We start from the raw sequence: 11,986 nt of genomic DNA on the forward strand, positions 1-11,986 counted from the left end.
AAATCAAAACAGTATCCAGGAAAACAAATGGTATGGAAAAACCAGTCCAAGCTTTGGAGGAAACAGTTAAGAGAAATAATAATAATAATAATAATAATAATAATAATAATAATAATAATTTTTTTAAAAAAATATTTATATCCCGCCCTCCCCAGCCGAAGCCAGGCTCAGGGCGGCTAACAACAATAAAACAGTACAGCAGTACAACACAACACTCTAAAATCATTCATTATAAAATTGATTCAAATCAAACCAATGGCAACCATTGGGCCAGAGCTCCGCGAAGATTGCCGAAGGAGGGAGTCAGGCTGTGCCCTGGCCAAAGAAAGAAGAGGACTGAGAGATAAAAAAGAATCAAGATAGAATGAAAACAGAGCTAGCCACAGTAAGAGAAACTCAGAAGGATATAATCAATAATATTGCACGTCTGGAATTAAAATAAAATGACACAACACTATGTTTGAGAGGCATTTCAGAACATTGGAATAAACAAATCAGAGTTAAGAGGAACCATGGAAAAAGAGGATAGGAAGTCAAGGAATGCTTTCTGATTTTTTGTTAATTTAAATTCTGGGGAAGGAAAGATTTTTCTTTGTTGTATCGTTTTTAGCTCGTTTTTCCTGCTCCACAGAGTAGGACACAAACAAATGGATTCAAGTTTTGTTTTGTTTTTTAAAAAAACAAGACTGACTAAACATGTGGAAGAACTTTTTGACAGCAAGAACTGCTAGTGGATTGGACTCCCTTGGGAGTGCTGGAATTTCCATCCTTTGAGGTTTTCAAGTGAAGTTGGATGGTCATCTGTCATGGATGCTTCACTTGCTATGCCTGCATCACATGGGGTGGAATAGATTGCACCAGGGTTCACTTCCAGCTCCACAATTCTACAATTACGTGATTCTCCCCTGAATGAGTTCTTTGATGGAAAGTGAGAGAGGAGTTATGAGTGAAGCTCTTCCCACATTCCACACACTGATAGGGTTTCTCCCCTGTGTGAATTCTTTGATGAGATGTGAGAGAGCAGCTCTTCCTGAAGCTCTTTCCACATTCAAAGCATTTATATTGTTTCTCCCCTCTATAAATTCTTTGATGGGTATTCAGATGAGCTCTCTGGATGAAGCTCTTTCCACATTCCATGCACTGATAGGGTTTCTCTCCTGTATGAATTTTTTGATGCCTGATGAGATTACAGCTCTTACTAAAGCTCTTTCCACATTCAAAGCAATTATATGGTTTCTGACCGGTATGAATTCTTTGATGGGAAGTGAGGCTGTGGCTGTGACTGAAGCTCTTTCCACATTCCATGCACTGATAGGGTTTCTCCCCTGTATGAATTCTTTGATGTCTAGTGAGATCGGAGCTTGTACTGAAGCTCTTTCCACATTCCACGCACTGATAGGGTTTCTCCCCTGTATGAATTCTTTGATGGGAAGTGAAATGGGAGATATCAGTGAAGCTCTTTCCATATTCCATGCACTGATAGGGTTTCTCCCCTGTATGAATTCTTTGATGTTTAGTGAGATCGGAGCTTGTACTGAAGCTCTTTCCACATTCAATGCACTGATAGGGTTTCTCCCCTGTATGAATTCTTTGATGTCTAGTGAGATCGGAGCTTGTACTGAAGCTCTTTCCACATTCCACGCACTGATAGGGTTTCTCCCCTGTATGAATTCTTTGATGGGAAGTGAAATGGGAGATATCAGTGAAGCTCTTTCCACATTCCATGCACTGATAGGATTTCTCCCCTGTATGAATTCTTTGATGGGAATTGAGAGAGGAGCATGTACTGAAGCTCTTTCCACATTCCACGCACTGATAGGGTTTCTCTCTTGTATGAATTTTCTGATGGAAAGTGAGAGAGGAGCTCTGAGTGAAGCTCTCTCCACATTCCACGCACTGATACGGTCTCTCTCTTGTATGAATTTTATGATGGGAACTGAGATGGGAGCTATCAGTGAAGCTCTTTCCACATTCCAAGCACTGATAGGGTTTCTCCCCTGTATGAATTCTTTGATGTTTAGTGAGATCGGAGCTTGTACTGAAGCTCTTTCCACATTCAATGCACTGATAGGGTTTCTCCCCTGTATGAATTCTCTGATGCCTAGTGAGATTGTAGCTCATACTGAAGCTCTTTCCACATTCCACGCACTGATAGGGTTTCTCTCCTGTATGAATTCTTTGATGGGAAGTGAGATTACGGCTCTTACTAAAGCTCTTTCCACATTCAAAGCAATTATATGGTTTCTCCCCTGTATGAATTCTTTGATGGGAAGTGAGATCGGAGCTATCAGTGAAGCTCTTTCCACATTCCATGCACTGATAGGGTTTCTCCCCTGTATGAATTCTTTGATGGGAAGTGAGAGAGGAGCTCGTACTGAATATCTTTCCACATTCCATGCACCGATAGGGTTTCTTTCGAAAGAAATTTCTTTTATGGGAACTGGAATGGGAGCTCTGACTGCAGCTCTTTCCACATTCCAAATTTTTACGTGCCTTCTCCACTCTGCAGATTGTGTTGTGGTCACCTTTGTTCTTGCTTTCCAATTCATCACAATCTGCAATGGAGAGAAAAAGGGATTAGAGCCTCAGGAACAAATAGAGCCCCCAGTTAGGAAATAATGCACATTAAATTTGTTGTAGAGAAGGCAGTTGGCTGTGTGTTTATTACCTTTGTTATCTGTAAAAACCCAATGTATTTATTATTGGATTCTAATCGATGGTTGAATGTTGCTTTGTTTGAAGTAAGCTACTCATTTTAAGATTTTTGTACTTTTTACATTAGATTAGATTGTTGTTGTAAATTACTTTTTCATGTTTATACCGTAGCACCTCAGGTTACGTAACCATCTGGTTACGTAAACTTCAGCTTATTAAAGTGGCAAATCCATGCGCATGCGCAGAATAGTGATCCTTGGGTTGCGAAAACCTCGGGATCTGGCCGGACCTCCGGAACGGATCCCATTCGCAACCAGAGGTACCACTGTATATGTGTTGGAAGCTTCCCAGATTGGCTGGAGCAACCCAGCCAGATGGTCAGCGTATACATAAAAATTATTATTATTGCTATTATTATCACTGCTAGTACTACCTGAGATTCAGTCAGCCTGGCTCTTCTCTGGGGCAGATGTTGTTTGACCCAGTCATGGCATCCCCTCCATCTCCAGTGTCAGTCATCTCTCTGGTCAATCCAAGACTGACAGCAGCAAAAACAAAAACAGAAAACCTGACAGAAGCTACTTATCTTTCCGAACAACTCTGAAGCTGACATTGAAGATGCCTGGGAGGTTCAGACCAGCCCAGGTGTGGTAGAAGGAGGCAGAACTGGAGGAAGATTGTTCACAGAAAAAACTGTAACCTACTATTTCTTGTGGGGGTGTTAGGTTCCCAGGTGTTGTAGGGGGCGCTGTGAAAATATATGAGGTTTGTCACATAGAGGTATTTCTTGAATTTCCTGGTAGATAGGACGATCCCACAGGGAGGCTTACCAAGAGAGGCCACAATCCCATGATTCTCCTCCATGACATCCTTATGTAGAGCTCTCTGGTCAGGATCCAGCAACGCCCACTCCTCGTCCGTGAAACGAACAGAGACATCTTCAAAGCACACTGGACCCTAAAAGAAAAAGGCAAATGTCCTCCTCTGAGACAGCAAAAATATAATCTGCTACACAATGCTCTGTGGTTTTCTTCCTGTTAACTGCTGTGTTATTTCAATAAGATTGCTTTGCTGCACATTTTAATTATGGGCACCTATTTTAATACTTTAATTGAATTCTTTTATTCTGCATTTTAACTATGGGTATTCGTCTTTTTGCAAATAGGTGGTACTCCACCTTTTGGTTTTCAAATCATTCTGCCTACGCAAGCATTCCAGTTTGCCAGATGGAAGGGTCCACTTTATCCTCTCCTCGTGAGTTGTTCTGTAGAGGTTCCCTTCCAATGCCCTAGAGCCAAATTCAAGGGGTTCATGGGGGCATGGAGAGGGGGAGATGAATCCTACTGGCTGTTACGATATGGATACAACGCAGCTGCAAACTGGCAGCTCGGTGTTTACATCACATGATGTGGCTAGCTATGGGAAAGAATGTTCCAGGGATTTCTCAAAGCTTTGTTCTCTGTTGCGTTTGTAAAGGAAGTTTGAGTCACTTGCTAGAAGGAGATTGAACTGATCGGACATGTTTTCTGTACAACTGAACAGTCAGAAATAAAAGGATGTAAATAGCTTTCTGACTATCTCCTTTCTCTTGCTGGTATGCAAGGAGGGAGGGGGTGTTCATTTTCCACGCTGGGAAATGTCGCCTATCAAGATTTCCCTGGACTGCGGGGATACCAGCCAGAGGAGATCACCGGTAAGAAGCTCCAGGAGCTGGGAGAGAGGCCAGCTTCTCCCGAGGGGGCTAGTTTGCCAACACTGGCAACATTCAGAAGGCTGGTATGACAGAGTTATACGGGCAGGAAATCCCACACTTCACAGCTGGAGTTTACTCTTTATCAGCAAGAACACAATATTCACAGACTTGGCTGAGTTTTGGGCCTTATGAGAACAACAACTCATTCCTTGAGCGTCTTCCTTAACTAAATCAGTTGCCGAGAGTGAAGGCCCCTGGCTCCCCACAGCTTTCCAAGTCCCCTCCTCTCTGGGGTTTCTGGCAAGCGACTGAACAGTGCGCAAGAGTGCAGCCTGCCTTTGCTCCTGGCTCTGAGAGACAAGCAGGGAGGGTGGCTTCTGGCAGATGGAGAGGGAGCCCCCAGTGGCTCCTCCTTCTCCTGACTCACCTCTGCCTCTCAACCTCCCTCCTCCCACTCGCCTCCTCCTCTTCTGCCTCTGATTCTGCACTGCATTCTGCCACAGAGTCTCCCAGCTCACTAAGCCCTGTTACCCCTTCAGCTTCTGACACCTCCTCTTCCCAGGCTTCTCCCTCATCCTCCCTCCACCTCCACTCCTTCGGCTCTGAGCCATCTTCCCTTCCTGGTTCCCAGGCTGCTTCCTCCCACCATTTCTCTGTGCCCAACCAGTCCATGACATTGCTCCATCCCTCGGCCTCTGACCCCACAAGGCAGCTTCCGCTGACCTGATCTGGTGGGGGGTTGGATCCAAGATGGCGTCGTTGGTGGTAGCTCTATTTTGTGCTCCGCGTTGATAATATAGATTTATCAGTATTTTCTAGCACTTTTAAAGCTTTTTTTTTAACTGAGCTTAGTAGTTTTAAACTATTATCTTTTTTTATTAACTGCCAAAGGCCTATTTTTATCCAAAAGAGGTTCGGCAAGCCGCCCTATCTTCACGAAGCTGGTAATTAGCAGACGGGGGAGTCAGCTACTCCTCTGGAAGGACGCCGAGCTTTTTATCCATAAAAAAAAAACAAAAAGGAAGGAACTGAAGCAGCTACAACTCCAAGAAACACAAGGCAAGTTCAACTCGATAATTATTCCAAGGGACTTTTGTTTTTTTTTTCTTTCTTGTTATACTGCCTAGCTACTTTACCGGTTACGCCGTGAGGCTGCTGAATGAGGGAGAAAGACCTAGTTGAATTTTAAAAGAAACAAGTTATAGTATGAAAGCCTAGGACCAGTAATATTTTCCAACATTTTAAATGATTGATACCTCACAAGCCCCGATGTAAATTGCTGGAGAAACTAACAAGTTGAAGAGGTTGGAGAGGTCTAGAGGCAACTTCCACAAATCGGCATTTCTGCTATTGATTACTCCAGCTTAGAACAAAAGATAAGTCGCCGTTAAGCAAGCACCCCCTACCATATATCCATATATACCTATATACCCACTATGGTCCTCACCAGGAAAAAATACAAGGACCAAGGAATCTTGCCTAATTCACCACAGAGCCCGATGGAGCGCCGAAGGAGACAAAGTAAAATTACCAGCTACTTTCCTCAAAAAGACTCGAGTAAGAGAACTCAGAATGAGAGTATTCTAGAGGTAGCTATGCCTTTGCCACTCACAGTGTTGGATTGGTCAACACAGCTAAAGGACTTGCAAACAAACAACAAGAGGACAAACCATCCAACAAATTTGGCCCAAGAACTTGCCATAGCAGAGAATGCTACAAAGGCTAATACAGCCAACACACCTGATGCTAATCCTCATTTGTCACCGCTGGAACCTGGAAGCAACCTTTCAACCCACTGGTTGAAAGCCAATGACAGCGGAACAGAAATGCGGGGTGATTATCTTCAGGAGCAGATATACCAGATTTCTACGGATCTCCTTAACGTCAAAAATTTCTTATCGATAACAAACGGGCTTCTCCTGACCCTAGTGGATAATTTCAAACAACATGTGAGCGCTTCAGTCCAGAATACAAATCCCCTAGCCAGCCCGGATCTACCACTCCCCAGCAAACCCCGGAGGAAAAAAGCCGAGCCTAAGATGAAGAAAAGCAAAAATATGAAAAACCTAAGGCGGCTTAAGACAACTCACCGTACCTGTAAAAAATATTGGCAGAAGCTCTTTAACCTTCTTCCATCCCTTTCTACAAATGGAACAAACAAATCCAACTCGAGTGCCATCAAAGAGACACGTAAAGTAGATACACTCACAAAAGAATCTAAACCAAGCTTTGAAGAACCAACACCGAGCTGGGACAAAGGAACTAATCCATCTACAGTTATACCGCCCCAGAGTCCTCTTATGGCCAGCACAGAATCTGTAGACAGAGGTGAGCTGGCGACCCAAGCTATTGAGGGGAACCACTCCTCTCAAGCTCGACAGATGTTGTCCCAAAAGAGAATGGAGTTTAGTCCTAATCCCACAAAAGCTTGTCTTTGCTAATTACCCTAAACCGCCTAGATTTTATGCAGGGTCGGACCATATAGACCACTTTTTGTCCATCATAAGTGGCATTTTACCGGGGGTAGTAAAAGCAATTGACATAGCCGCTATAGAGTATCTACATCAAGATGATTGCTCGGTACGAGCACTGATTACTTTTTTAGATCATAGTCTGGCCAGCTTTATTTTTAGAGCTAAAAACCTATTCAAAAAAGAAAGAATAGTCCTATTAAGAATATTTGAAAATAGAGCACCTTTAACCTCTCTGATGGGGCCCAAGGGCATAGGAATGGAAGTTCACAAAAGGGAAAAAACCAACCACCAAAACCATCAAAATAGAAAGCATAAGTTCCAGCAGGATCATCTCCATCAAACAGTGCCAAATGAAAAAAAGGAAGCTCCACATCCAACTGGCGTCTGGCCTCTCACGTGTGATAGTGAGGACTCCGTTTTGGAGGAAGAACTCTCACTGATAAAGCGATTCTGGTCACTGCACTCTCCAGCTCAAACTGAGATCCTGAAAAGACTTGATTTACTTCGAAGCAGACTAGAAAAAAAGGATGACCAAGGTGAGACAATGAAGGACCCTTATGTGCAGCCCATATCTCCCAAATGTCTAGTGGATAGGAGGACGGTGGGAGGCACCTTTAAATGTGTAGACGTGGAATTACAATCTGAGCCCCCTGTGATGTACAATAAAGTAAGACCAAATCAAGGTGTGAAATCTCAAAGCGCCTGGCACACCTATCTTAAATTGTCTCCGAATGAATTAGCTTCCCCCCCAACTCCAAAATCTAGCCCCAAATCACCAAGAAGAGAGGATCACTACACTCTCTCCAAGCAGTCATCCTCGAAAAGAGCCAATGGGTGTGTTTTTTTAGACACCAAAGAATTGCTGGACGTGGTGGTGACATAGATCCAGCTCCCCGAAGGGCCCGGGGCCTAAAAGTGCTGTCTTGGAATATCGCGGGTTGGCACGCCAAGAAAAACAACCAACAATTTTTGTGCTATCTTAAGCAATTTGACATCATCTTCTTTCAGGAGACATGGCAGAATGACCCTATATTTCTCAATGGGTATAACTGCCACTACCTGCCTGCCTCTCCATCTTTAAGGGGCGGCAGATCTAGTGGTGGCCTAGCTTGCTTCATTTCCACGGAGCTGGCGCATTCTCTAACAGCCCTACCCAGCTGCAATTCTCTAGCAACAGCCGCTCTACTTAGCTTCAAGAGAACTACTCTTTTGCTGGTCAATGTCTATATTCCCCCAGGCCAAAAAAACCCCGCGGTCAAGGCTATTTGGGCTGAGCTAGAGGCGTTTTTAGAGCCTTTCGAATCTACTTACCCGTCTGCCCTGACTATTGTGTGTGGAGACTTTAACGCTAGAATAGGAACAGATGACAACAGTCTATACACTCACTTCAACCTATTTATGGACCCTGAAGAACAGACGGATATTGGTGCGACACGACTGTCCAAAGATAGAAGAAGTAATTTTTCAGGTCTCTGCTTAGTGCAGGCTGCCAGACGGAGGGAACTGCTGATATTAAACGGCAACATAGAGGGGGATCGCCCCGGGGAATATACCCATTTTTCCAAGGCTGGGGGAAGCGTTATAGATTATATTCTAATCTCAAGATTTGCTCACAGCTCTGTAAGGAAGTTCCAAGTGGGCCACAATACTCTGAGTGATCACCTACCTCTAATTTTAGAGCTTGCAGGTCGGCCTTTTGACTATTCTATTGCCGAGCCACAATATATACCTTCTGTAAATTTGGGTATACCTGCTCCCAAAAGACTCAAATGGTCCCCAATACTGAATGAAAATCTAACCCTCCTTCTTCAGTCAGCGGAGTTAAAGCTTATTCGCTCCGCTATTGTGTCAGGCAATTCAGTAGATGCGATTATGGAACGCTTTAAATTACTTTTGGAAAGATTGAAATCCCATTTAACAACAGTGATACATAGCGCCGCTACAAAGAGGGCAAAGGACGGAGCTAGCTGGTTTGACCTGGAGTGCAGGCAAACAAGGAGACAAATGAGAACAGCCTACCAGAGATATAGGAAATCAGGGACTGCCCTCCTACTTAATGCTTATATTTATCTGAGAAGGTCTTACAAACAATTACTAAGGAGAAAGAAACTGGAAGCTGAAAGAGCCGCATGGCACAGTCTGGTTAAGGCATCGCACGAGAAAGATACTACTTGCTTTTGGCGAACCATATCTGGTCTACTGGACCAGGAGCGTACTAATTCCATCTGTACAGTGGAACCAATGGAGTGGTTGCGCCATTTTCAATCTTTGTTCTATGACCAGGAAGCCCAACACTACAAATTATGTATTCAATTGGAGGACCTACCTCATTGGCCACCAGTAACTGTAAAGGAAGTTGAGAACTTAATCGCACAATTAAAGAACAACAAGGCCCCAGGGAATGACTACATCCCTGCCGAACTTCTGAAGTCCAACATTGGCTGGTGGGCCCCCCTGCTGGTGTCTTTATTTTCTTGGATCGACTCAACGGGTTTACTCCCAGATGGTTGGACTGAGGCAATAGTTATTCCAATCTATAAAAAAGGACCTATGCCAGACCCGGCGAGTTATAGACCAATCAGTCTTCTGCCTATACCCAGCAAACTATATGCCAAACATCTTTATATTAAGCTAACTAGCTGGCTGGAAACTGAAGCTATTCTAGCGGAAGAGCAAGCGGGTTTCAGGCAAGGCAGGTCCACCATAGACCATTGCTTCACCCTAGCCTATTTAATTGACAAATATGCCAAAAAATCCCGTGGGGTGCTATATGCAGCCTTTATCGATCTAAAGGCTGCTTTCGATTCAATTCCACGTGCAAGACTCTGGGATAAATTGAGCACATCAAGTATAGACAAAAGACTATTATTTCTGATCAGCTGTTTATATAAAGACACGGTGCTGCATGTAAGAACTTCGTCAAATGGCCATCTTATAGGACCAGTTCCTGTCTGCAAGGGGGTCAAGCAAGGTTGCATCTTGGCCCCAGTTTTATTCAACTTTTACATCAATGATATGGTTAATTGTTTGTCATCTCCGGACTTCCACGCCCCCAAACTGGCTGACAAATCAATATCAGTACTTTTGTATGCTGATGATGCGATACTCCTATCTCGAACAAGAATAGGCTTAAATAGGCTCATAGGTGAATTTTCAGCATACTGCAGGAGAGAGCAACTGGTAATAAACTATCAGAAAACCAAAATTATGGTTTTTGCAAGGAAACACAGACAGTACAGCTGGAGGATGGATAACCAGACAATTGAACAGGTTAAAGCCTTCAAATATCTGGGTATCGTTTTCCAGTCGACCGGGTCCTGGGATGTCCATCAAAAATGTGCCAAAGAAAAAGCAGCTCAAAGTATTAAGATGCTGTCCCGCTTCTTTTATACGAAGGGGGGCAGATACATCCCAGCAGCCTTTGAAGTTTTTCAAGCAAAACCTCTGGCGCAGTTACTGTATGGGGCACAAATCTGGACGGGGAACCACTGCTCCAGTCTTGAAACTGTTCAGTCTAAATTCCTAAGGCAGATATTCGGCGTCCCCTCCTGTGTTCCAAACGCAGCATTACGACTCGAGGCCTGCCTTCCATCTGTAGAAACTCAGACCTGGCAAAGAACATTCAACTATTGGCTTCGTCTTAATCTAAATCCACCTGGTCTACTGCCTCTAGTAATGCAAGACCCCCACAAAAGCAAGTGGTTCAAAACTGTGCATCAAAAACTTCTTACATGCGGTCTGCATTCACAGTCCCTACTATCAATGGGCCTCATTAAAGCAAAGAGTCTAATAGGCCAGCGCCTGAAAGACATTGAACGGCAAAACAACCTGACTATCTTAAAGAAACTGTGCCCATGGTATACCTACTTTCCCCCTTCTCATTTTGACTCTCCAGCTTCATATTTGTTTAAATTAACCATCCCAAAATACAGACGTGCCTTTACATTGGCTAGATGGGATGTTCTCCCTTCGGCCGTACTCGAAGGTCGCTACCAAAAGACTCCATTTGAAAAACGACTCTGCCCATGTGGAGATGGTAACACGGAAACAGTGTCCCACGTCTTCCTATCCTGCCCCCTTTACAAAGACCTAAGGAATGAGATTATTACTCCACTCATTCTCTCCAACCCCGGCCGTTCACCAGACATCACACTGTATTTCCTCTTATCTGATACGGATAGTCAGACAACAGAGAAGGTCGCGAGGTACATCGAAAGAGCTATGAAATTGAGGGCCACCATCTGAGTGACAGACTTGTTCATCTGACGGACCTCCTTTTGCTTGTTCTTTTCTCCCTTCTATCCTTATTTCTATTTTTAATTCTTGTATAGCTGTGGCCTGTTGGCTTTGCTAATAAAGTTTTGATTGATTGATTGACCTGATCTGGTGCCACAGCCGCTGTTTCACTTCTGCCCCCATGAAAAGATAAATATGGAGGTCTTGTTGGCTTCATTCTTTCATCTGCCTCACAGGAATCCAGGTCCATTTCTGCAAAATGATCCCTTTTCTGTAAGAAAAACAAGGATTCAAAACAGTAAATGAATGATGAGAAATATTAAAAGAGAACGACAAAGACAGAAACTTTAAGGATGATAGATCTCATTCCCAGAAAAAGGATGGGACATCAGCATACCATTTTTGGATGTTCTCCATCCTGTTTGGAGCCTCTTTGGAGTATCCAGAGGAAAGTCTCTTCTCACCTGCTTTCTCTCTGCCTGCTTTCTCTCCTCTGCCTGATTCAGGAGAAAACCTTCGGCCAGGGCCACCGCCTGGGAACTGGTCTCTGCTCCACAGTCCCTCACCCAGCTCTCCATCTCCGGAGGAAGGACAGCCAGGAACTGCTCCAAGATCACCAGGTCCAGCATCTCAGCTTTCGTGTGCCTTTCTGGCTTCAGCCACTGACGGTCAAGGTGGCTGAGTTGGCTGCAAACCTCTTGGGGTCCTTTGGCCTCCTGGCAGCAGAACTGCCTCAATTGCTGGCTCTGCACCTCTGAGCGGAGGGTGTCCACCTCACCCAGGATCTTCTGCACAGAGTTTTCCCAGAATCCCCCACTGCTCCCAGTTTGGATGGCATGGCCTCTTCCTGCTCCAGGGCCAGCTGAGTCTCGCTCATCCATCTGTGCTCTCAGGAAGCCTCTGAGAGATCGGAAGGAACCCTTTGATC

At 44.3% G+C, this 11,986-nt stretch overlaps 1 protein-coding gene across 1 annotated transcript; it reads right to left on the minus strand.

Moving 5' to 3' along the window:
* Positions 1-139: 139 nt before the first annotated feature.
* Positions 140-11,745, minus strand: LOC310843371 (uncharacterized protein). Its single transcript, XM_083736665.1, has 4 exons — positions 11,523-11,745; positions 11,201-11,329; positions 3,486-3,612; positions 140-2,555 (listed from the first exon to the last, which is right to left on the minus strand). The coding sequence occupies exons 1-4, from the start codon at positions 11,685-11,687 to the stop codon at positions 865-867; spliced, it is 2,112 nt and encodes a 703-aa protein (XP_083592791.1). The 5' UTR covers positions 11,688-11,745; the 3' UTR covers positions 140-864.
* Between the last annotated feature and the right edge of the window lie 241 nt (positions 11,746-11,986).

This window comes from Podarcis gaigeae, assembly GCF_964106915.1.
Source record: "Podarcis gaigeae genome assembly, chromosome: 4".
In the NCBI taxonomy this organism is placed as follows: Eukaryota; Metazoa; Chordata; class Lepidosauria; order Squamata; family Lacertidae; genus Podarcis; species Podarcis gaigeae.